Source organism: Phoca vitulina, unplaced genomic scaffold (genome assembly GCF_004348235.1).
Source record: "Phoca vitulina isolate PV1807 unplaced genomic scaffold, GSC_HSeal_1.0 scaffold4, whole genome shotgun sequence".
Classification (NCBI taxonomy): Eukaryota; Metazoa; Chordata; class Mammalia; order Carnivora; family Phocidae; genus Phoca; species Phoca vitulina.
Genome location: NW_022589707.1, coordinates 80,060,489 through 80,086,001, shown reverse-complemented (window position 1 = coordinate 80,086,001; position 25,513 = coordinate 80,060,489). Strand labels below are relative to the sequence as shown.

The following is a 25,513-nucleotide window of genomic DNA, read 5'->3' as shown; positions in this document are numbered from 1 at the left end:
GCCCCGGGGGTGGGGCGGATCAGCGGCGGCGCGTCGCTGCGCGGCACGTGTGAGAGCTCGGCCGCCGGCGAGTCCACCCGCGCGCCCCGGATCCCGGGAGCTGAAGGTGCTGACCGCGCTGCCTATGCCTGGGCGCCCTCGCAGCTGGCTCTTCCGAGTGGCCTTCGCCGCCGCCGCCCTCCTGCGCCCGGAGCAGCGCGCCCGCCCCCTCGCCGCCCGGCCCGTGCCGCGCCCGCGCTCTCAGGCCCCGGGTAAGTGCGCGGCCTCGCCGCAACCCTCGGGCTCCGCGGCCAGCCGGCTGCCCGGCCCCAGGGCCCCAACCCGAGGGGCAGTGCGGACGGGGAAGGCGTCCGGGCCGCGGCCTGAACCCGTGGCGCGCCCGCGGCGCCTCCATTACGGACCGTGCCCGCGGGAGCGCGGCTGGAGCCCGGCGGTCCTGCCCCCGCGGTGCCAGCCCCGCCCCCCCATCCCGGGGCCTGTCGGCAGGGGGCGCCGCGCCCTCCCGCCTCCCCGCTCCCCGCGCAGCTGGCTGCCCGCCGATCCAGGCCCCTCTCCTCCCTTTCTTCGTCCCGGCGCTCCCTAAATTCTCGCTGGGGAGAAAACCGGCCTCTATCTCGGACCCCTTAGAGCTCCGGTGTTTCGCCGGGCTGGTCTTCTGCCCGGTAAAGCCCACGTGCTTTCTTCCTCGTTTTCATCCATCACTACTTAACTGCGAGCCTACTGCACGCCTGGGAGGCACTCAGCTGACTGCTTGTTTTGTACACGTTTCCCAGAGTAGGAGCGAACAGGTTGGTGCCGAGGAGTGTTTTTCTCTAGCCCTCCGCCGGGTCCGTGTTTAATGAGTGGATGTTGGAAGTGCTGCTGTCCTTTGAAAACTCATCCGCACTGAGTCCTTACCGCCAGCCCCGCACTGAGAGGTCTAGAAGGACATCCTTATTGCCTGGGTTATTAGCGCCTGCCAGGAAGTAGGGTTTGGGGAATTTCGTTTGTCAAATATTTGATCGCGATGTCAGACCACTTTTTTTTTTTTTTCATTCCGACAATACAGGATTACGAAAGGGCTTTTGTTTCAAGTCTCCAATCTGATCTGTGAAAACAGGCATGCCCCATTGGTCTGGGGATGCCTTGACAATTGAGGGATCTGTCAAAAAGCAACCAGTACACTCACACTGAAAGGGGACGGATAGGCAGTGATTTTGTTCAGTCATTAGGCAAGTAGCCAACAGTCTGTATATACTAATTTAACAACTTTTGTTTTTTGTGTGTTTTGTTCTTTAAATATTTTATTAATTTGACAGAGAGAGAGCACAAGCAGGGGGAGCAGCAGGCTGAGGGAGAAGGAGAAGCAGGCTGCCCGCTGAGCAGGGAGCCCAATGCAGGGCTCCATCCCAGGACTCTGGGATCATGACCTGAGCGGAAGGCGGACGCTTAACTGACCGAGCCACCCAGGCACCCCTAACAACTCCTTTTGCACATAACTTTTGGTAGAAGCTGGGGTGATACAGGCATTAATAAAACATAGCTTTTGCCCCCAAGTAGGAGACAGAAATTACAGTCCAGCTGATCTGTTGACTAAGTTTGCTCCTGACTCAGGTCCTTTACCTGTGCTGGTCCCACTGCCTGGACTCTCCCCACACACATCTTTTCATGTCTAGTTCTTCCTTCAAGTCGTGGTTCACAGGACACCTCCTTAGAGATGCTTCACTAAAGAGCACCCCTCTTCCTCTCCTTCCCTTTACTCTGCTTTATTTGTAGCTCTTATGCATGCATGTTTCTGAGATTATTATTTTATTCACTGATATATTTTTAAATATATGTAAACTTAGTGAGGGCAAGAAATTGTCCCTTTTTCCCCAGTGCCTAGAATAGTGCCAGACTCATAAGGGGTGCACAGATATTTGTGGAATTAATGAATCTAATGGACTTAATGATTTTGCATATTAGAGTGTAGTGTGTGCTCTGCCCTAAGGAAAGGGCTGTTTATTGTGAGCTAAAGGGATTATTGACAATTTGCAGAGGATGGATGCATTTAAAAAGTGGATGTTGTATTCTGAACATAGATAGGATTAAGACTGATAATGGCCTTTTTAAGATGTTCATTTTGCAAGAAATATGTTAAGGGACTATCAGTGTTGTATTACAGTTTTGAGAATGCTAAACATTTTTGTTGTGGGTATAAAGGGAAGCTTATTGGTGAATCTAATCTTAATGAAAAAGACTTTAAAATATTGTTAAAATTGTAATATTCCTTATCTCATTTGGGTCATTGGAGTATAAAAGACACAAAACCCCATTTTTTAGTACTCCCTTCAAAAAATCGTGTAGGACTTTGAAGTTCATTGGAAAGTATCAGTAGATTCTTTCTCTTCTTGGTTCCAGAATCAAGCTTCTGGTCTAGATTACTTGACTGTGATTACTATTCTGGATTGCGTATTTGTGCAGCATAACAGTTCTTTAAAAACATTTTTTTTTAAATACCGTTTAAAAAACTCATGAAGCTGTACCCTCCACCCTTCCTCCCCTTTTTAAAAAGCCATTCATTTTTTACAGCTGTGAGGTACAGTGCTTGAATATGTATATTTGGATTTTCCTGAATGCAAAACTGATTTCCTTAGGAAAATCATACTTGGGCAGTCAGGGTGGTTTTATCTTTCTGATTGAATTCTTCCCAGCCTCTTCCATGTTCACAAGATCTGCTCCCTCCCTCCCTCATTTTAAAAATTATATTGCATTTTATTCTTTTTTAACTTTTTTTTTTTTTAATTTTATTATGTTATGTTAGTCACCATACAATACATCATTGGTTTTTGATGTGGTGATCCACGACCCATTGTTTTCATATAACACCCAGTGCTCCATGCAGTACGAGAGATGAACCATGAGAGACTATGGACTCTGAGAAACAAACAGGGTTTTAGAGGGGAGGGGGGAGGGGGGATTGGTTAGCCCGGGGATGGGTATATTGCATTTTAGTCTTACCTTCTATATAGTTCTTGTTCATGAAAACGATACTAATTTGAGTTCTCTCTCTCCTAGTCCAGAAGTTTGCACAGCTGTTCTAGTTAAATATGTTTTCGTCTTCGAGGCCCACTGAAAGAACTTGGCAAAATATATACTACCAGATTTATAGTCATTGGTGCTATGTATACTTTAATAATTAATGTCTGTGATAGGGCCATTGGCTAAACCAAATGAAAACTATAATTTAATTTGAAACACAAAAGTGAGATTAGTTAATGAGCTCATCTTTACAGTTAAATATAACAAGAAAAAGAGATTAGGCAAGTGTCCACAAGTATCAAGAAAAAGACTGCCAAAAAATATTAAAGGCCTGTTTATTTGGTGTGTTGGCAGTGCTGTGAGGGTCTCTTAAAATTAAATGGTATTTGAAGGAGGAAACCATGTTTAATCATTAGCCCAGAGAACAAAAGAAGCATAAGAAGCTTTGTTTTTTCCCCACACTCAGCAATACAGTTCTGCTGTGTAAACCATCCATAATAAATATTAATGACCAGCAGTTGAATAGGAACAGCTATTACAGACCTCTGAGCAAGTCATCATTTTTCAGCTTTACAGAGAAAGAAACCTCAGCCTAGAGAGGGCAAGTAACCCACGGAGTAAACAGCAGAACCTAGATTGGGTTGAAACCAGTGGGTGATACTATATATGCATGATCTGCCTATATTCTCATTCTAGGGATGGTAGGCATGACAGTGCTGTTCTAAACCTTCTAGAATTGTATTCATGAAATCACTGATGTGGGCAGAGGGGAGAGCAAGGAGTTGAGGTGATGACCATATTCTGACTTCAGTTAAGAAGTGTAATGTGAACACGCACAAAAGATGTGTGTTGATGGTGGGAAATGATGAGATCAATTTAGGGCATGTTGAATTTGAGCATTTGGTTCAGCTCTTTGGAGCTGTGTAAGCTGGAGCCAGATCCAGAATCTCTGGGGATGCTCATGACCCTCTCTGAGCCATAGGGCCGAGGAGAGGCTTGAATGAGCTCCCTGTGCACCTCTGCCGTTGCTTAGCTGCCATCACTGGTTGCAGGAAGTTGGAGATGGGTCTTGGCTGGGAAAATTGGAGGGTGAGCAGGGAACAAGACGGGTAGGAAGCTAGAGATCCCCACATTTAAGTGGCCGCAGAGAAGGAAGGGAAAAGAGCAGCTTGAGAGGCAGGAGAAAGGCAAGGAGGAGAAGCAGAGTTTCAAGGAAGCGAAGCGATGAGCCATGTCTCGGGTAAAGATGTTGGTTAAAGCCAGGATGGAGTGGCTATGGTTTTGGCACAAGGAAGCCATTGCTGAACTTTAAAGAAACAGTTTGAGGCAGAAGCCAGATCTTCCCCCGAATGTTAGCTCCATACCAGTGGGGCATGAGTTTGATTTGCCACAGTGTCTTTTCGCAGTGCCTGGAATGCTGGGTGCAGGGTGCATGGTGAATGTTTGTTGAGGGGGTCAAGTGCGGTGCTGAGGAGTGAGTGAATGTTAAAGTGACTATGGATTCTTTTAAGAGGGTCACCATATTTAGGGAAATGGTTATAGTAAGTGGTCTTGTGAAGATGCCGGAAAGAGGTGTGTCTGTCAGAGGATCCCCATTTTCTTTGTGGATGGCCAGCAGGACTGGGAGAAGCCTGCCCTGACCCGGGATGGCTGTTGTAAGAGAGGAATCTCCTGACTGGGCGTGATTTTCTCCAGCAGCAACCAGGAGCACAGACACAGACAGCAGGGTTGGTACTTGGTTGGGGGCTAGCAAGGATCATGGAGCCACACCAGTGAGCCAGAGTGTTGAGCGGTGGCGCACAGATGCTGAGGTTTGGGGCACTTGAAGAAGCGAGGGTGGGAGAGACGGCTTTTTGGGACATCTTTGAAGAACAGGTGACGGCAGAGGGAGGAACAGAAGAATGGAAAAAATCAGTGGTTTGATTGGAACAGAATAGTTTGCGTATCTCTTTATACTTTATAGGTTTGAAATTTTTTATAATAAAAACAAAAGCTCAAAGTAGAAGGTGTGATGTTCCCATCACTCAGTTTCAGTAATTACCTACTTGGTTTCAAATCTATACCTGCTCCACTTCCATTCACCACTGGTAAATTATTCTGAAGCAAATTCCAGACTTCATAATTTTTCAACCATAAATATTTCAGTTTGTATCTCTAAAACATAAGGAGTCTATTTTTAACTGTAACCACAGTAACATAGTCACACCTCCAAAAGTTGACAATACTGGGGCGCCTGGGTGGCTCGGTCGAAGTGTCCAACTCTTGCCGACTCTTGATTTCGGCTCAGTCACGATTTCAGGGTCGTGGGTTAGAGCCCTATGTCGGGCTCCACTTGGGCGAGGAGCCTGCTTGAGATTCTCCCTCTCTCCCTCTGCACACGCTCGCACGCTCATGCTCTCACTCTTAAAAAAAAAACTGACAATACTACCTTAATGTCATCAAATATCCCCAGTATTTCTGCATCCCTGATTGTCCCAGTTTTTTAAACAGTTGACTTGTTTAAAGAAAGATCCACTCATTGCATTTCTTTGTAAGTTTGTCTGTAAGCTCCCCTCCCTCTTTTTCCCCTTGTCGTTTATTAGTGAAGGAACTGTCTTTGTCCTTGTAGAGTTTCCCACGTTCAGAATTTTGCTGGTTCCTTCCCTGTGGTGGTGTTTAAAACCTTCTGTCCCTGTATGCCATCTAACCTACCAATTAGACATCGAGTTCCAATCAGTAAGAATACTTCACAGAGGGGCATCTGGGTGGTTCAGTCATTAAGCATCTGCCTTTGGCCCAGGGTCCCGGGATCGAGCCCCACGGTTGGGCTCCCTGCTCAGTGGGAAGCCTGCTTCTCCCTCTCTCACTCCCCCACTTGTGTTCCCTCTCTAGCTGTCTCTCTCTCTGTCAAATAAATAAGAATAAAAAAAAAAATACTTCACAGATAATAGCATGTGCTTTCAGGGGCATGCAGTGTGTCTGGTTGTCTGTTTGTTGTGATGTTAGTGGCCATTCATGGTGGTTGGTTGTCCAGGTCCACTGTTTCCTTAGTAGTTTGCTGTTTGGTGTGACTTTGATCTCTGTAGGTGGGGAACAGTTTCAGCACCTGTTCCAAGAAGTCTACGAAGTATCTGAAGAGAGCTCATGAGCATTCAGGCAGAAAACAGGCACCCATTGGGGCAGGGCCTGAGTTCTCCGAGGCCTGTGGGAGATCATGGTACCGATTGGATCTCTAGATGGTGGGCAGTGCCAACGCAGGATGGCGCAGACATTTCTGCAGAGGAAATCGTTGGTGTTCCCACCAAGGCTTATGACCGTCAGTTGTGGAGAAGGAGCTTGATGAATCCTCTACATTCTGGGAAGGAGGGAGACATCTTGCTGACTTAAAGTCCCTGAGCCAGGCTGCTGAAGTGGCTGTTACTGGTTGTGCTTCCTCCCTGCTGAGAGCTCAGGCCTGGGAAGGTATGGGGATCTCGTGGTGGAGCCTGGCATGCCAGCTAGGATAGAAGTATCGTCACTGGGAAGCCGTTGCAGGTTGGGGGTAGGAATATGGGTCACACAGGGTAGTGCCTGGCTTCCGGATGTTCCGAGGTGCCTTCGACACCACAGTACCATGAGTGGGCTTGTCTTCTCCCACCACCTGCTTCTCTGCCCAGGGTTTCCGTGCCAGGAGGAGCTCCCCCGTCCCCTCAGGTCCCCAAGGCAGCAAACCTGAGTCATCCTCGAGTGTTTCCTCTTGCTGCCCACATTTGTCATCCAGTCCTGTTCCCACCACCTCCTAAATGTCCCTGAATCCAAACTTCCTTTCTGTCGCCCTTGCCTCAGCTTTAGATCATGTTGTGCTCATTTTCTTGGCTCAATTTCGGCTCTACCCTCTTTTTTTTTTTACGTTTATTTTTTTAGTAATGTCTACACCCAACGTGGGGCTCAAACGCACAAACCAGAGATTCAAGAGTCGCACGCTTTTCTGACTGAGCCAGTCAGGCGTCCCTTGGCTGTAGCCTCTACCTAGTCTTCCAGCTAACCCCAGTTTCTCTTTAAAGAGGTGCCATGAAATCTTTCGAACTCACAGGTCCAGCGGTGGTTTGGTTTTCAAGATGGAATTCCCTGCATTCTGCCTGCTGTGGTATCTGCTCACCCCCAGCTTTAGCTTCAGACTCTCATCGTGTGTTTCACCCTCCATGGTGTGTGCTGAGCTCCTTGGGCCTCTTCCAGTGCTCCTTGCTCTCCCATGCCTCCGTGTCTCTGCCCCTGCTACCACCCCTACCCCCCACCCCCGCAAACAGCCTCCTCCCCACTTTCTGTGACCTTACCCGGTCCTCAAGATTTGGCTCAGGTGTTCATTTCTGGTCTTCCATTAGGAAAGGGGTCTTCTCTGACAGCCTCACCACCAGCGCCCTCTGAAATCTTGTGTGTTCCCGTAGTCCCCAAGTGACCCCCTGTGCCCTTGGTGTCTCCCTCACTGGCCTGTAGGCCCTGTGAGGGCAGCTTTGGTGACAGAACGTGAGCATGAAATGGCATCAGCATTTCATGAGCCAATACTCTTTTTTATTATGCTTTGTTTAGAACAAATAAGGAGTAAATGCTTTCTTATTTGAATTAGAGGTAATTTTGTATAACTAGCTATGGTCAACGTCTGTTCCAGTTTCTTAGTTTCTTCCATTTTCTTTATTTAAATTTTTGTCTTTGAAAGGAAATTTATTTTATTGGCATCTTTCTGTACCTCTTCTCCCATTTTTTTTTTTGTAGTCACCATCATCCTTTTTTCTTTCATTTTGTGCATGTATTTGTCTTTTTCTTTACTTTTCTTTCCATTCTAGATTTTTGACAATGAGGCAAGATCAGATTTTTTTAAAAATATTTATTTATTTACATAATCTCTACACCCAACGTGGGGCTCAAACTCATGACTCTCAAGATCAAGAGTCGCACGCTCCTCCGAGTCAGCCAGGCGCCCCGCAAATGTGGATTCTTAAACTTTAGTTCATTGTTATTATTATTCTGCTGTAGATGCTTCTATAGTTAGGTTTCTTGTTAACTAGGCCTTGGAGAACCTTAGAATATTAATTTTCTGCTCATTTGTGTTCTTTATGAGTTTGTTTACTAAGTTCATAGCATGTTAATTATATCATCTCCCTATAGAATTAGCATAGGAAAACTTTTATCCTTATTTCACCAAGAGCACCAAGTAAGATCAAATTAGATAAATGTATTTATTTTGATTGCCACATGTTACCCCTCCGGCAAGCTGCTCAGTACTGGGAAGTATGTATGGCTTCTTAGACTTTCCCTCATTACATTGTGTGTGGGCTGGTTAAATGATAATCTGTGTTGTTTAAACTGTGGCAAAATACACAGAACATGTAACATTATTCATTTTTTTTGGTAAGACTTTTATTTTATTGAGAGAGAGCATGAGCGGGGGGAGGGGCAGAGGGAGAAGCAGACTCCTCCCTGAGCAGGGAGCCCAACGCAGGGCTTGATCCCAGGATGTTGGGATCATGACCTGAGCCGAAGGCAGACGTTTAACCTAGGTGCCCCCATCTTATCCATTTTTAAGCATATAGTTCAGTAGTGTTGCGTACATTTGCACTCTTGTGCAACCAGTATGCAGAACTCTTTTTAATCTTGCAAAACTGAAACTCTATACCCAATAAACAACGCTGCATCCCCCTTGCTTTTTTTTAATATGGTATGAGTATGCGTTCATGTAAGTGTATTTATGCACTATTTTTATTTAATCAGTTTTTCGAAAGGATAATAATCTTCGTGAAACAAAGTTCAAGTGACCTGACTACAGTATTCAGTAAAAACAGCAGGTCTCCCTGTTGTACCCAGCCACCCATACCCTGTCCTAGGAGTAACCACCTTGCCCAGTTTCTATCCACATGGTTTCTACATATTGTTCAGTTTATGTACCCAGGCATCATTGTTCTTAGTTTTTTTGCTAATATAAAAGCACTGAGATGAGTATCCTTACAGCTAGAACTTTAAGCACTTAACAAAAGTGCTTTAATTATTTTAATTATTTTAGGATACTCCCTGAAAGTAGTATTTCTGGATCAAAGGACATACATTTTTTTTAAGGTTTTTGATGCACACTCTCAAATTCTATGCAGAAGTGTTGTGCCATTTTTCTGTGCCAGCATTAGGAAGAATTATTTTAATAAATGAGTTTTAGGACCCTAGGAACAAAGTTAATTGTGCCTCTGTTTGCTGAAACCCACCTCTTAACTGAAGTGATGGTTACTTCCTGCCCTCTCTTCCTTCCTAAAAGGTTCTCTTAAATGTTTTCTTGGAGCTTTAAAAATGGAGCTGACAGAAGTGACTGGTGTGTCGCTGAAACGTGGGTCTCATGCTGTCGAAGATAATGACAGTGTGGCCCCAGCTGAGGAGGCAAAAAGACAGAAGGTCTTGGACGGCTGTCTGACCACAGGTCAGGATGGGCCGGAGCATGTCTCTCCGCCCGGCAGTGTGCATGTGCCTGGGCCACCCGCAGCTGTAAGTGCCAGAGAGGGTAGAAAGAATTCTGATGTGCAGTTGGAAGAAGAGGAAGAGGAGGAGGAAGATGGCCTTTCGGAGGAGGGTGAGGAGGAGGAGGAAGCTGAGAGTTTTGCAGACATGATGAAGCATGGCCTCACTGAACTTGACGTTGGCATCACCAAGTTTGTAAGTTCTCATCAGGGATTCTCAGGCATCTTGAAAGAAAGGTATGTTTCATTTACATGTCAAGTTATTTTCATTCTATTTGTTCTTGAGAAAGAAATCAGCAATAGGTTCTTCTATTTAGCTTTCTATCCCCACAGATTATTTACTGATGGTCACAAAGGAATAGGATGGAGGAGAGCCACCTAAATAGGCAGATGAAGCCATTTAAAGATGAAATGAGTAACTAAAAATAATGTTTGTGGCATGCCTTGCTCATATGTGAATGAGTGCTGTTCACTTCTTTATTTTTATTTTTATTTTTTTTAAATTTTTTTTTTTTAAGATTTTATTTATTTGACAGAGAGAAAGACAGCAAGAGAGGGAATACAAGCAGGGGGAGTGGGAGAGGGAGAAGCAGGCTTCCTGCGGAGCAGGGAGCCTGATGCGGGGCTCGATCCCAGGACCCTGGGATCATGACCTGAGCCGAAGGCAGATGGCTTAATGACTGAGCCACCCAGGTGCCCCTGTTCACTTCTTTAAAATACCTTATTTTAAATGGTTTTTGAGTTTTCTCTTGAATTGGTCTTTAAATCTTAAACTCATCTCTCTCACCTGAATGTGCCACATCTACGGTAGAAAGCAGGTAGTCTTTAGACCCAGATGGATCTGGGTGTGAATCTAGTCCAGTTACTGCGTTTACTTAACTCAGAGCCTTGGTAGCTTGTCCAAAAAATGGGTCCCAATACCACCTTGGGGTTTTTGAGAGGATTTTAAATAGTGTATTTAGCATAAAGGTAAGCTTCAGGTTGGTTCATGGTAGATTTATTAGGTTCTGATTTAATTAACCATGCCATATTTAGGATTCACTTTATGAATGTCTCTGTAACATTACTAGGCTTTGATTTATGCATTTCTCTGAAAGAATATTCTAGAAGTTCAGAGGGTCTTTTCTTTACATTCTAATGCAAAGCCAAGCTGTAGCTTGGAATTCATTAAGAAACCAGAAGAAATAACTCCATATGAACTTTGTACTGAAGATTTTTTTTTTAAATCCCTGTTTTGTACAGCAGCAAAGCTTGATGTTGATAAACTTTCTCCTCAATTTAATAGGAAGTAAAATGTTAATGCTTTGAAAGTTTGTGTTCCCTTTTCATCAGATACTCCGACTTCGTTGTTCACGAAATAGGAAAAGATGGACAGATCAGCCATTTGGATGACTTGTCTGTCCCGGTGGATGAGGAGGTAAGAGCAGCTGTCCAGCAAAAGTCACTTTCTGTATAAAATAGCATTTCCTGGAGATCCTAGAAATACAGATCTCTAACAGCTTCGAATTCTGTGTGTGACTCACTGGGAGTTTCATCATTATTTTCAAGGATCCTTCAGAAGATGTATTTACGGTTTTGACAGCTGAAGAAAAGCAGCGTTTAGAAGAGCTCCAGCTTTTTAAGAATAAGGAAACCAGTGTTGCCATCGAGGTAAATAGCACAAAAATGTATGGAAAAGTTTTTTTTAGGGTTTTGATTGCTTCTTTTTTGGGTGAACGTATCTAAGTGTCTGTTAGAAAAATTACAATAGTTAACAAAAGGATGACCTTACTCTGTTTGATCTAAAAGACCATTACACTAAAAATGTTTTTATCGGGGCACCTGGGTGGCTCAGTCAGTTAAGCGTCTGCCTTCGGCTCAGGTCATGATCCTGGGGTCCTGGGATTGATCCCCAGGTCGGGCTCCCTGCTCAGTGGGGAGTCTGCTTCTCCCTCTGCTGTTCCCCTCCTTGTGCTCTTTGGCTCTATCTCTCTGTTGAATTAATAAATAAAACCTTAAAAAAAAAATGTTTTTATCAGTGGCAGATAACCAGTATCCAGATAAACTGCAGCAAAAAAGTTACGTTTTTGTTTTAAGAAAATTTTATACATGACCACAAATCAAAGAAATGTGTTGTTTGGAACCACAGAGTAACCTTTCTGTCACATGGTGTCTGTAGCCGAAGTAGGACAGCCTGACAATCAGATGTGTGGCCTGATAGGGCGGTCGTGGCTCTCACTCTGCCTCCTGCAGCCTCCGGGTCTCAAGTGGGTCTTTGGAGGGAGAGGAGTTGGGGAAAGAGAAGGGAAATTTCTTTGCTCAACTTGAGTCTGCTCCTGCTGTTGAGGAAAAGGAGAACTCAGCTACTAAATGGAATAGTGGATGCCTTTTCAGAACCTTTTGTTATGAAAATTTTATTTTCAATTAGTACTGTCCAGTGGACTTACATTGTGCGCCATGTTTTTAATTTTAAATCTCCTAAAAGCTTAAAAAGAGACAGGTGAAATTAATTTTAACAATATATTTTATTTACCCTAGTACATTTAAAATATCATTTTTGGGCACCTAGATGGCTTAGTCAGTTAAGCATCCGACTCATGATTTTAGCTCAGGTCATGGTCTCAGGGTCGTGAGATCCAGCCCCATGTTGGGCTCTGCACTCAGCTGGGAGTCTGCTTGACATTCTCCCTCTCCTTCTGCCCTTCCCAACCCACCCTTGCTGTCGCTCGCTCTCACATTCTTTCTCTCTAGAGTAAATAAATAAATCTTAAAAAAATAATATAAAATATTTCAATAGGTAATCAGTATTTTTTTTAAATTACAAATGAGATGTTTTACATTCTTTTTTTTTTCCTACTTAGTCGTCAGGATCGGTGTTCTTTTATGCTGGTAACACAGCTCCGTTCAGACTAGCCACGTGCTCAGTTGCCATCTCTGTGGCTCGGGGCTGCCGTATGGGACAGAGCAGCTCTAGGTGATCACAAGATTTTTAGAATTTTAAGTTTATGTTAAATTGCTTTTGTACCATAGTTTAATGACCTACTTGATTTGGGGTTGTCTAAAATTCCCCCTTCCGGGGTGCCTGGGTGGCTCAGTCGTTAAGCGTCTGCCTTTGGCTCAGGTCATGGTCCCAGGGTCCTGGGATCGAGCCCCACATCGGGCTCCCTGCTCCGCGGGAAGCCTGCTTCTCCCTCTCCCACTCTCCCTGCTTGTGTTCCCTCTCTCACTGTGTCTCTCTCTGTCAAATAAATAAATAAAATCTTTAAAAAAAATAAAAATAAAAAATAAAATTCCCCCTTCCATCGCTCCCAGTTAACAAGAGCTTACCATAACTTTTCAGACTTCATTATTTGCCCCCAACCCATATCTCCTCTTCCCCTCCACCTAAATGTCCCAAAAGTATGTAACATTACAATTTTAGGGTTCATCAGTTACTGAATTTACCTATGGACAAAATCTTCAGGAATGCCAAAGAGAAAACAAAGAATTGTTTTTGAGAGCAGTCTAGAAGGATGGTCCAGGTTTCTCTTGGTTATGCAGCACCATGGTGGATCTCAGCCCCATAATGTGCATTTTCCTGCGTAGATGGCAAAATTTGCTGTCATCTGAAAAACTATAGTTATGCCATCTACTCAAAGTTTTTACCTTTAAAAATAAACCCTGGGCAAGTTTCCTTGTTTGTAAAATGAGGACAGACTTGCTGAATTTTTGAAGTCTAACTATGTATTCAGTCATATGCACAAAGTTTGATTCCAACTCAGTGTTCTCAGTAAATACCAGATCTAGACTCATTTTTGATATGAAAATGTCACATGTCTGTAATTGTAATGTAGTTTGTTTTCTTTTACATTTTTAATTTTACTAAGATATTAAGTTTAACAAGTAGTTTAGTGTATCGTGGTGTTTTCAACTTGCAGGTTGCAATCCTCAGTGGATCGTGGAATCAGTTTAGTAGATCTTAACCAACATTTATGTAAATGCAATACGATAAAATAGGAAATAACAGTGCATTGTACACATTAAGGATAAATACTGTTTTCGTAAAATTTTTTTAGGTCTTTAGTAAGGCATATATACATGCATATTTCTGGCTGTTGAATCCAGATGTGAAATGTATTTCTTAGTGTGAGACACATTCAGAAATTGAACAACAGTTTTGTTGTTGGTGTTGTTTTAAGAGAGAGAGAGAACATGTGTGCAGCACTGGGTGGAGGGGAGGGGCAGAGGGAGAGAATCTTATGTAGACTCCATACCCAGTGCAGAGCTGGAGCCCGGCGTGGGGCTCGGTCCCATGACCCTGAGATCATGATCTGAGCCGAAATCAAGAGTCAGACGCTTAACAGACTGAGCCACCCAGGCACCCTGAACAATAGTTCTGTAGCTAATAAGTATCAGTTTTCTTGATGTTGATTTTATTTTTTATTGTGAACGAATGTGCTTAGAATGTCATTATAAAATAATTCAGTATAGGGGCGCCTGGGTGGCTCAGTCGTTGAGCGTCTGCTTTCAGCTCAGGTTGTGATCCCAGGGTCCTGGGATCGAGCCCCGCATCGGGCTCCCTGCTTGGCGGGAGGCCTGCTTCTCCCTCTCCCACTCCCCCTGCTTGTGTTCCCTCTCTCGCTGTGTCTCTCTCTGTCAAATAAATGAAATCTTTAAAAAAAAAATTAAAATAAAACAAATAATTCAGTATAAAATAGGATTCCTTGTGGGGCAGTTATAGATTGGACTGTTCAAGGGAGCTGAGTTTCTGACCTCCCAAACGGCCTAGCTTGCAGACATTGCTGTCTGTGAGCCCTGAGTCCCTGAGCGGGAGTGTTGGTGATGGGAGCCTCCCGAGTCACACAGCCCAGATTTCACATCTGGCGCCACCGTCCTCCAGCTGTGTGACCCGGACACATTCCTTCACTTCTCTCAGCCTTGTTTTCCTTCTCTCCGGGTAGGTGTAGGGGTGGCATGGTAAGGAGATGATGGGGATTAAATAAGCCGGTGACTTACAAAGTTCTTGGTACAGTGCCTGGCAGATGGTCATACTCAGTAAACGGGCTCTTAAGACGTGCAGCATCACGAAGCTCTGAAAGATCCTGAAATCCTACCCATGGACTTCTGTTACTTTGCACAGTTGATAATATGACTCATGTTTTTACTGACTCATTAGTATTATCTCCCTATTTGATGTTTGTTAAATCAGTAGTTGCATTATTTCTGTTTTTAATAGGTTATTGAGGACACCAAAGAGAAAAGAACCGTCATCCATCAAGCGATTAAATCTCTGTTTCCAGGATTAGAGACAAAAACAGAGGACAGAGAGGGGAAGAAATATATCGTAGCCTACCATGCAGCTGGGAAAAAGGCTCTGGCAAGTAAGTGTGCGAGTGACCTGGCGTTTCTTCTGTCCCGTGGCCACGGATGGCATCCCACTCCTGCTCCGGGCTTGTTCATGTTTCAGGGCTACTTGGCTGTTAGGCAGGAGAGGATATTGATAGTGTCACTCCTTCAGAGAAGGTGGATAATAGCTTTCACATTCACATCAGTCCTGCAGACTGTGTCTGGTAGGAGCACTAGGGCTCCTGTGGGAGTCAAGATTTGCCCTAGTTACAGTGGTGCCTAAGAGACAGTCCTAGGAATTTGATATGTTCCCTGAAGAGCAGAATGGGCTCAGTGGTAATTCAAGAAGAAAATGGAAGGCTATTGCTCATTCTGTGTCTTAATGGAGGAAAGAATGCTTTCAGATGAACCCAAAATCCCGGTGGCATATTTTCTGCAAAGTCCCTATATTGGATGAGCTGCTGCTTTCCAACTGTGAGTTTTTCCACCACATGTAAAAAAAAAAAACATGGAATATACGGGAAAGCGCCCCTTCGCCTATGCTCCTCTTTCGTTGTAAATCATTCATCTGAAACAAGTGTATTGTCAGTGAATCTCTTTGATATTTATGCTCTAATATGTTTTCTACAGCCATGAAAATTTCTACTTGCATATGACCTTAAGAAAAATTAGGTAATTTTTCTTCTTTTACCTGCCAAATCAGCAGACAAAACTGTAATGAAAATGACAGTGGGAAAAGGATATTTCCTCACCCTCGTCCCCTACCTTTGATGGCTTCCATTAGGGAACAGTTATTTCTAGATACATTTGTCAGAGTAAAACTCCAAGACTGTGTAACAAAAGACTATTCATGCTATTAGTGCTTGAGTCAGTATTCTTGTAGGTTATCGCTGTGAATGGATGAAACCTTAATTGTAACTATGATTCTAGTGAAATGAGGGCAGTATAAGAAAAATGGGAGCAGAAATAAGGTTTAGCGGTGCCTGAAAAAAATAACATCGTCCGTTCAGTAAGTCTGGATAGTGACACAGAAATCCGATTTTAGTATATGTGCTGCCGAAGCAAGCACAGAAATCCGAAATCTTGAGCAGGTAGGGAGAAGAAGGTGGACATTGGAGGCCACTTCTCAGTGGATACCACAAAGAAAAAGAGATGATGTGTTCTGGAACGGCTGAGGGCATGGGTTGTTAATCACTCCTCAAACCACACACTAATGGCTTGGTTACTGTACATTTCTTTGATGTCTGAGTCACAGTATAAAATAGTACTCCAGCCAGAGCTGTTCATGAGCATTAATCCCAGTGGAAAGTGATTTGAGTGACTTTTTTTTGCCTTCTCCCAAGATTGGCAGATGGCTGATAACTATCCTAGTTGTAGAGAGGGTGCCGTGGTGCATTCAGTCTCCATTCTCTCAAGGAGCCCAGGCTGAGGATGGCTGCTAATGAGCTGTTCCTTGTAGAGAGGCAATCCACGTTGGTCAGCCGCCCTCCTTCCAAGGCAAGGTCTTAATTCTGTTGAGTGTGGTGATGAGGAAGCAGAGTGGCAAAACCTGTATTGTTTTGACTGACTGCTTCTTGGAAATGATCTTTCTTTCTTAGAGGATGCCTGCTTTTGTGATTGCAGGGAGGGGTGTTAGGGCATTCATTTGCACGCCACAGTGGCCCTTACAGTTCCCCCTTCCCCCTCAAGTGAGTGGTACCAGATCTCTTACATTCTGTCTTTATCCACATTTTCTACGCTTAAGCCGTACCCACCTTCCTTTTTTTCCAAATAAAAAATTTCCTTACGATTTCTCAGGTGAGATGCTGAGCTCTGTAGGACATGAACCACCCTCCGTATTTCCTTTGCACATCTTCAGTAAAATGGGAATTCTCACTTTAGGAGGAAGCATGAAGGCAGGTCACATTGGATCATCACTTGCATAGAGTTCTAAACCTCTTGGGCTTGAGGTGTTTTGGCATTTGGTCAAAGTGGACTAGAGGTCTGAGCTGTTCTCTCCCACCTCCTCATAGACCCAGACAGACACTGGAGGACCTGTGTTCATCACTTGCAGATCCAACTACCCAGCACTGAGAGTGCCTTAGTTAAACACCATTGGAAAAGTTGGGAGAGCTGGGATCCAGAGACTACACTTCATGACCCTGCAAATAGAATCCAGGACCAATTATAGCTTATCCTTTTGGGCTACCTTGACTAGCATATGAATAAATTAGCTTCTAAAGCTTTATTGCAAAACTAAGTTTATGGTGTTTTTAGATCTCCTTTCCTACCATACCCTGGTATAGATTGTTACATGCATTATCTAGCAGATTGCAATATTCTCACCTAAACTTTTCTCAACTAGAGCCATGCATCCTAAAACATAGGCATGGTGGATTCTAAATCATGGTGCCCAAACACCACAAATTACCAGCTGTTTTGACGCCGATATTATGTTGTTTGTTAATCCTGTCTGATAGACGGCCCCTTGATTCACCTACCAAACCATGCTTATGGTATTTTTCTGAAAATATCATGTAATTATTATAAGCCATGTAATCAGGTAAACTAATTCATATTTTCAGATAGATAGTATATATTCCAGATGCCTCTAAGAACGTCCTTTTAAAAAGACTTAAGTAAAAAAAAAACAAAAGAAAAGAAAAAAATTTGCCATGTGTTGTATAGAGGTTCCTCCATACTTTCTGAAATGAATGGGCCCCAGCAGGGATACCCAGATCAAGCAATTCCACAGAGACGCCAGAGGAAGGGCCAGACAGATAAAAAGGAAACTCTCCAGGAGAGACTGGTAGTGTGGAATCCACAGGAAGAGGGAATGCCGATAAAGTGATTAGCAGTGGAAAATATACAGATGGGTCTAGTAAGATAAGAACTCTGAAATGTATCCATCAGTTTTTTAGCCACATGGATATCATTGGTGTGTTTGCCATAGAAGCTCTAGTAGAATAGGGTTGGAAACCAGTTTACACCGCAGGCTGAGATGGAAGGCACTAATTATGGAATGCTGTTCGAAGTAAGCTGTAAAGGTGCGCCTGGCTGGCTCAGTCGGAGGAGCATGCGGCTGTTGATCTCAGGGTCGTGAGTTTGAGCCCCACGTTGGGGGTAGAGATTACTTAAATAAATAAATAAACTTAAAAAAAAAAAAGCTGTAAAGAGAAGGAGAAAGGAAAGCACCATGGTTGAGAGGGAGGCATAAGTTTGACTTTTAAAATGGAAGAGCCCCGGGCATATTGATATCCTAAAGGGAAAGAGCCAGTGGAGAGGGCGGGCAGAAATTCTGGGAGGAGAATGATAGTGGTTGGCGCAGGATCCTGAGGAAGCTGGAAGGTCGGTGTGCAGGGATGCAGTCCTGGAAATGGCCTTGAATAGGAAGGAAAGAATGTTCTGCATGCTACCCCATCCTGTCATCTTTCTCGAGCTACATTTTTCCTTCCTTATTCATGAGGATCTCTGTTCAATACCTGAACCTTCCTGAATTTGGTTTCTTTTTCTCTCTGGTTTCTATTTCTACTGGACTGGCGCTGCCATATCAGACCATCAGAAGGTTGCTTCCTGTGATCTCAGCCTGAGAATTCTTTGCATTCGCATTTTAAATCAGTGTGTCTCAAAAAAGTCATTTTAAATTCTCTTAAATTATAAAGCTACGTACATGCTACTTAGCATTCTAAGGATTTGGAGTTTTAGAAAGTCAAATTGCCCAGAATAAGTTGAGTCTCATTGATTTTTCCATTATTCAGAATATTCCCAGTTAACTAATGCATATGCTTACTATTTTGTATACTGAGTGCACTTAGAAAAAGAATGCTCGTATCTGTTATTGACAGAGGAGATAATTGTATGCATGCTCAGTGCTTGGATTTGCTAATAAAAGATGCATGCTTGTGAGCCAAAACTCATACTCGGTTGTCATGGTTTCTCTTAAGGTATAATAGCATTTAGTTTTTTAGCCTTGCGGCTTCATTTATTTCTCGCCATTATAGTTGATTGGGAATGTTCCTGAGGGGGCCATGAAGGACAGATAGAGTTCTACTTCATCAACTCTGGTCACAAGTTTTTTTTAACTTTTTATTATGGACATTTTCAAACAGGCACACAGAGTGTACTATATTAACCACTGTGTACCCACCAACCACCTTCAAGATTATTAACATTCTGTTGTTTCTGTTTGATCTTTTCCTCCCACTTATTTTTCTTGTGGAGTGTTTTAAAGAGAATTCTGCGCAGCACTTCATTTCACTCATAAATACTTCAGTATGTATTTAGCAGCTAAGGACTAAAACCCAAACCATTATCACATCCTACATAACGAACAATAATTTCTTAATATCTAATACCCAGTACATGTTCAGTTTTTCCCTTGTTGTCTCAAAAATGTCTTTTACAATAGATGACTTGTCAAACAATGATACAAATAAGGTCTGAACATTGCATTAAATAGATAAGTCTCTTTTTTTATGTTATGTTAATCACCATACATTACATCGTTAGTTTTTGATGTAGTGTTCCATGATTCATTGTTTGCATATAACACCCAGTGCTCTATGCAGTACGTGCCCTCTTTAATACCCATCACCAGGCTAACCCATCCCCCCACCCCCCTCCCCTCTAGAACCCTCAGTTTGTTTCTCAGAGTCCATCGTCTGTCATGGTTCATATCCTCCTCCGATTCCCCCCCTTCATTCTTCCCCTCCTGCTATCATCTTTTTTTTTTTAAAATATATAATGTATTATTTGTTTCAGAGGTACAGATCTGTGATTCAACAGTCTTGCACAATTCATAGCGCTCACCATAGCACATACCCTCCCCAATGTCTATCACCCAGCCACCCCATCCCTCCCACCCCCCACCACTCCAGCAACCCTCACTTTGTTTCCTGAGATTAAGAATTCCTCGTATCAGTGAGGTCATATGATACATGTCTTTCTCTGATTGACTTATTTCGCTCAGCATAAGACTCTCCAGTTCCATCCACGCTGTTGCAAATGGCAAGATCTCATTCCTTTTGATGGCTGCATAATATTCCATTGTATATATATACCACACCTTCTTTATCCATTCATCTGTCGATGGACATCTTGCCTCTTTCCACAGTTTGGCTGTTGTGGACATTGCTGCTATAAACATCGGGGTGCACGTACCCCTTTGGATCCCTACATTTGTATAAATAGATAAGTCTCTTAAATCATCTCAGATCCCTTTTAATTTATCAGTTCAAGTACTGTTTTCTGTAATGATTTTTCAGATTTTTATCAAATAAAAAAGTCTTTATAACTCAATGCAGGAAACTCATAAAACTCCAAAAAACACAAAGCAGAACAATAATTACATGCAGTGTCACCACCAAAAGATAGTAACAAGTAGCACTTTGTGAAAACAAATCTCTAGATGGGGAAGCATTTTGTATTAGGTCTTTTTTTTTTTTTTAAGCTTTTATTTAAATTCCAGCTGACATGCAGGGTAATATTAGTGTCAGGTAGACAACATATTGTATTCAGTCGTAAACCTTGTGCTGCGTCCTGTGGGTATGGACAGTGCAGCTTTGAGGATGAACTGACATGGCCTTGTGAGGAGACTGAGACAGGGAGGCTGGTACCTGTAGGTGAGTTATCTCCTCATTCATTGTTTGCCTCTGCAACATTCCATTGTTAATGTCTGAATGGCTGTTAACCCACCACATAACTACCAGGTGCTGTAGCAGTCCTTGGTAGAAACTTTCCATGCGATCATTTGCATGTTCACCTCTAAAGCACTTTAATATTATTATAAATTAAACATTGCTCTCTTGTGCTCTCTATGCTGTGCATTTGGACAGAGGTCAGAACTGCAGCAGGTAAGAGCGGTTGGTGTTTCATGTAGAGAAAATGAAATGCCAATGATTTTTCTCCCAAGTGCTAAGTAGAAGAAAATTTTGCTTAACTGGTGAGCTGGAAGGAAAGCCAAAAATAATACTCTTATTCATAATTTTCTGAGGATGAGTTGTGAGGAATTCACATGAAGAGCCAAAGAAATACTTGTAATATTTTTGTTCTCCAAGACAGAAGAGACTCACATTCATATTTATTCCTTCAGAAAGGAAAAGCAGTTCACTGAGCATACATGCTATGGCAGTTTTCCAAGATGATTTATTGATTCGTTTGTTCTTTACGTTGTAGCGTAAATAACTGACCTATCAAGCGTGCTTTTTGCCTTGACAAAGCCAAGTGTACCAGCAACTTCAGTACCAGAAGTTTCTTATGTCTCTGAAGAGGACGGATTCATGAATTCATGCTAAGGATTATTTTAGGGACAAAGACAAAGGAACATTTTTAAAAGAAGAGGATTCTAGGGATTCTATGAAGTATTTTTTCAGTTTTTATTTCATGGAGTTACAGAAATAAGTGAATTAGATGTGTTCAGATAACAGTTGCAGCTATGTGTTGCTCAAGACTCAGGAGGAGTATTGTGCAGCATCTGGAAGTGGGCTTGTGGCTTACGTATTTTTCCCAAGATATGTTGATTTTTCAAAATTAAAGTTTAAATCCTAATTTTTTTTTAATATATCTCTAGATGATAGTACAATTAAAATGTTCATTTAAAAGAACACTTTTTTAAAGGTTCTCCAAAGCCCGGACATGTTGGTCAGTGTCAGAAAGTTGAAGAACCAAAGTAACTGTAGTTCAGAAGTTCACATTGAAAGTTGACATTTAACCTGGCTTAATTTTTAGAGTCTCCTTTTCCCCAAGAATAACGACCATTCCGTTTTGAATGCTAGGCGTGCTCTCTGTCAGGTAAAAATTTGTAAACCACCCAGGATTAACTCAACTTTTGTGAAGGAAGCGGCCTTTGGAAAACTTGAACCTGTCACTCAGGCAACTCCTCACAAGCTTTATCCCCATCCTTGCTGAGGCGTCCAGCCTGTGTGTGTGAACTCCCGGCTTGGGATGTGAGGCAGGGCTTACAGATTCCTGCTGGAGTGCTCTTCTCCTCTGGACCGCGTGTGTTCTAGAAAGCCAGTTACCCACCTACAAGGTGCGCGCTTGTGAAGTACACGTACTGGGGGGTGGTGGACCCCTCTGTGTGAGGATTGCCTGTTAGTCTTACTCGTTTGTCACACAGCCTGCCTTTCAGCTTTTGATTGTGAATGTGGACAGATAATGTTGAGTCTCCAGTCGCAGGAAGTGTAATACCTGTAGTCCACACAGCTATAACCACTTAACATGTATTTCTTGTCAGACTAGATTGGATTTCTCACTCAGAGGTTCTCTAGCAAAAAATGACCTTGTAGGTTTCATAAGCTAAAGCGTAGATCACTTTTGTTATGGTCTATATAACATTTAATTTTTTTGTTTTTAAGATCCAAGAAAACATTCTTGGCCAAAATCTAGGGGAAGTTACTGCCACTTTGTACTGTACAAGGAAAACAAAGACACCATGGATGCTATTAATGTGCTGTCCAAATATTTACGGTTAGTATCTTGTTCTTGTGCTGACACAAAATGACAACACGGGAATTTATTTTTCTCTTTCTGTGCTAATGAGAAAGGAGCAGGGGGCACCTGGGTGGCTTAGTCGTTAAGCATCTGCCTTCGGCTCAGGTCATGATCCCAGGGTCCTGGGATCGAGCCCCGCATCGGGCTCCCTGCCCAGTGGGGAGCCTGCTTCTCCCTCTCCCACTCCCCCTGCTTGTGTTCCTGCTCTGTCTCTCTCTCCGTCAAATAAATAAATGAGATCTTTAAAAAAAAAAAAAGGTGGGAAAATAGGCAAACAGGTAGTAATTGTGCCCCCCAGTTTCCTTAGACAATAGGTGAATTAATTTTATTTTATTTTTTTACCTCCATGCATATTGCTAGTGATTTAAGATGGAAATTCTACAAATGAATAGTTCACATGTTGGTCCATCCAGCTGAAAATAAAAATTAACTTGCTTCCTGGAAAGCCTACACTTTGATGTGTTGGCAGGGATTTGTTTAACTAGATTGTAAGCTCCTAAATCTTGGAGATTGACTCGATTGAAAACTTGAAACCAGTAGGATTTCCTCCTGGGAATGCAGATGATGCAGTTTGAGTCTCTGAGGATGGGCCAGGTGCCGCAGAACTGTTTTTCAGTCCTGGGTACAGGCACCGCAGCCGATCTGTGTGCACTGGAAGTTTACTTTCTGATATATATTTAACCCAGTTTAAACATGGTGGGCAGTGTGTCAGTTTGCTGGGGCTGCCGTAACAAAATATCACAGACTGGGAGGTTTCGATAACAGACACCGATTTTCTCACAGCTCTGGAGACGAGGAGTCCCAGGATCAAGGTGTTGGCAGGTTTTGGTTTTCTTCTGAGGCTTCTCCGTGGCTTATAGATGGCCACCTTCTCTCTGTGTCCTCCCGTGGTCTTCCCTCCGTGTGTGTCCCCGGCGTCTGTGTGTCCACATTTTCTCTTCTTATTGGAACAGATTGGATAAGGGCCCACCCAGCAGCCTCATTCTAACTGAACCACGTCTTTAAAGGCCCTCTCTAAGCGCAGCTACATTCTGAGGTACTGGGGGTCAGGGTCAGTAGGGCCATATTTCAGTCAGTAGGGTGCAGTACTCTATAAGGGACATTATATTTTACTCTAGTTGCTAGCTCTCTGGGAGAGAGTCGGCGGGGCCTGTCTGTACCTGATCCTGGGAGGATAGACCACTGCGGAGGCGCTTCCTCTGAGCTCTGCAGTTGGGGAGCGCTCAGAGTTCAAGAAATTTGTCCTGTCATTTTCCTTTTCATGTGAAGCAGTTTCTATAAAATACTTCTTTGTTAACTAGCTTACTTAGATCTTTATATCAGAACTAGTCAGATCCCTATTTTAGTATTTGGCTTTTTTTATGCAAAGAAATAGCATATATTTATGGAAACTTCACATTATTAACTTTTTAAAAACTGAAGATAATAAAATTTTCAGAGTGGTCCATTATATATCTAGAATGAGTTTCTCTTTACCTTCACTTTCGTGTCACCCAATGAATGGCCTGTGATCGATAGGAAGTACGTTGTTTCCTTTTTGGTTACTGGTTACTGGCTAGCCAGGTCTTCCAATGGCAGGTTTTCACTCATAGCCACAAACATTCTAAGTCAAGCCCTGCTAAGAAGGTTGCTGTCCAGGCATCATTTACTTCCTTAGCTTGGCATATTATGTTTTCCTGGGTACATTTTTAAATCAAGTTTCTCCTTACTCTTCTCCCATTCTGTAATGATTTTATTTACTTTGAACCTTAAAGCATGAGAAATACGATTTCCTAATGGTGTGCAACTTCATATGGTTTTGTTTTTGTCTTACCAGAGTCAAACCAAACATATTCTCCTACATGGGAACCAAAGATAAAAGGGCCATAACCGTTCAAGAGATTGCTGTTCTCAAGTAAGTACCAAGTACATGTCGGGATTTGTTCACAGAAACCCTAGCACCACCTTCCACGGTTCTCAAATTTGCTGTGGGGTTTATCTCTTCCCTCTTTTTTTTTTTTCTTTGAGATTTTTATTTATTTGAGAGAGAGAGTGTAGGGAGGGGGGGAGCAGACGGAGAGGCACAAGCAGACTCCACACTGAGCGCAAGCCTGATGCAAGGCTTTTGACCTCATGACCCTGAGATCATGACCTGAACTGAAATCAAGAGTCGGACACTTAACCCAGCCACCCAAGCGCCCCTGTCTCTTCTCTCTTTAAATGGTGCCTCTGCCTATTCAAAAAATAATTTTTTTTCTTCTTGCATATCTGTATTTCCTAATATTTTTTGGAGCAAACAGGTATTGTTTGTGTGATTTTTAAAGGATTTTTGTGGTAGAGCCAAGAGAATAAGTGCTTCCTTCTCTCCGTCCTTTTGTGTTCATTCATTATTAAATATAAGTTATTTAAAATTTAATTACAAAACTGTGAGCTCTTTTGTTACACACTGGGGATATACAGATGAAAAGATGGTCTGTGCATTTGAAGCAATTATAATTTAATGGAGCAGACAGACAAGTAAATCAGAGCTTATCACACAGTGAGATAAATGCTAAAATACAGGTATGCTGGGGGAATTAGGGCAGGCCAGGGAAGGGTTTCACAGAAAATGGGATGCTGGAGTTTTAATCTAATCAAGGCCTCTCCGCCTTCACCAATGGCAGTTTGGAATGGATAATTCCTTGTTGTGGGGGCCATCCTGTGCCATCGTAGGGCATTTAGCAGCAGCCCTGGGCTCTACCCACTAGATGTCAGTAGCATCCCCCCCTTAGCCCTCCACCTTCAGTTGTGACAACCAAAAATGTCTCCACACTCTGCCAAATGTCCCTTGAAGGGCAAAATCTCCTATGGTTGAGAACCACTGGTCTAGATTCTGGAAGGACGAGTAGGAGCTTCCTAGCGCTATGGAGGGTCTAGGGTTGCTTGTTTGAACCAAGAAAATACCTCGTGAAAAGGTGCTGGAAAGGGGAGCACAGCACATTTGGTACCTGGCAGGTACTTTAGTCTTGTGGGAGCTAGCAAGAAATCAGGATCCTCGGGCCCTGTAGGTCATGGTGAGTATCTTGGACTTGACCATGATCTAAAACAGACGGGGTTGTGTGGAGAGGCAGGAGTAGGGGTTGTGACTGGAGCAGGTGGGTGACCCTGGAGATCGGGGCTATTGCCGTGTCCTGGGGCCTCTGAACCTACACAGTTTAGTGGAAGGAAGGGGAAAAGATGAATTTATAGCCTCGTGAAGTCAGACAAATTCAGGCTTTTGTCTTATGTGTGTGTGTAGACACACACACACACATCCCCCCCCCCCCCCC

General features: G+C 43.2%; 1 protein-coding gene across 3 annotated transcripts in view; it reads left to right on the top strand.

Moving 5' to 3' along the window:
* Window positions 1–229: 229 nt before the first annotated feature.
* Window positions 230–25,513, top strand: part of PUS7 (pseudouridine synthase 7) — a 52,460-nt gene continuing 27,176 nt past the window's right edge. The window contains exons 1-8 of one of the 3 annotated variants that reach the window (XM_032402342.1): window positions 231–251; window positions 9,257–9,689; window positions 10,785–10,869; window positions 11,001–11,102; window positions 14,647–14,791; window positions 20,570–20,587; window positions 22,091–22,202; window positions 24,043–24,120. In XM_032402342.1, coding sequence (XP_032258233.1) covers window positions 9,289–9,689; window positions 10,785–10,869; window positions 11,001–11,102; window positions 14,647–14,791; window positions 20,570–20,587; window positions 22,091–22,202; window positions 24,043–24,120 — 941 coding nt within the window. In that variant the 5' untranslated portion in view covers window positions 231–251; window positions 9,257–9,288. Of the gene's footprint in view, window positions 252–606; window positions 789–9,256; window positions 9,690–10,784; window positions 10,870–11,000; window positions 11,103–14,646; window positions 14,792–20,569; window positions 20,588–22,090; window positions 22,203–24,042; window positions 24,121–25,513 lie in introns of those variants that run through there. The other 2 variants (XM_032402344.1, XM_032402343.1) reach the window with 2 other exon arrangements.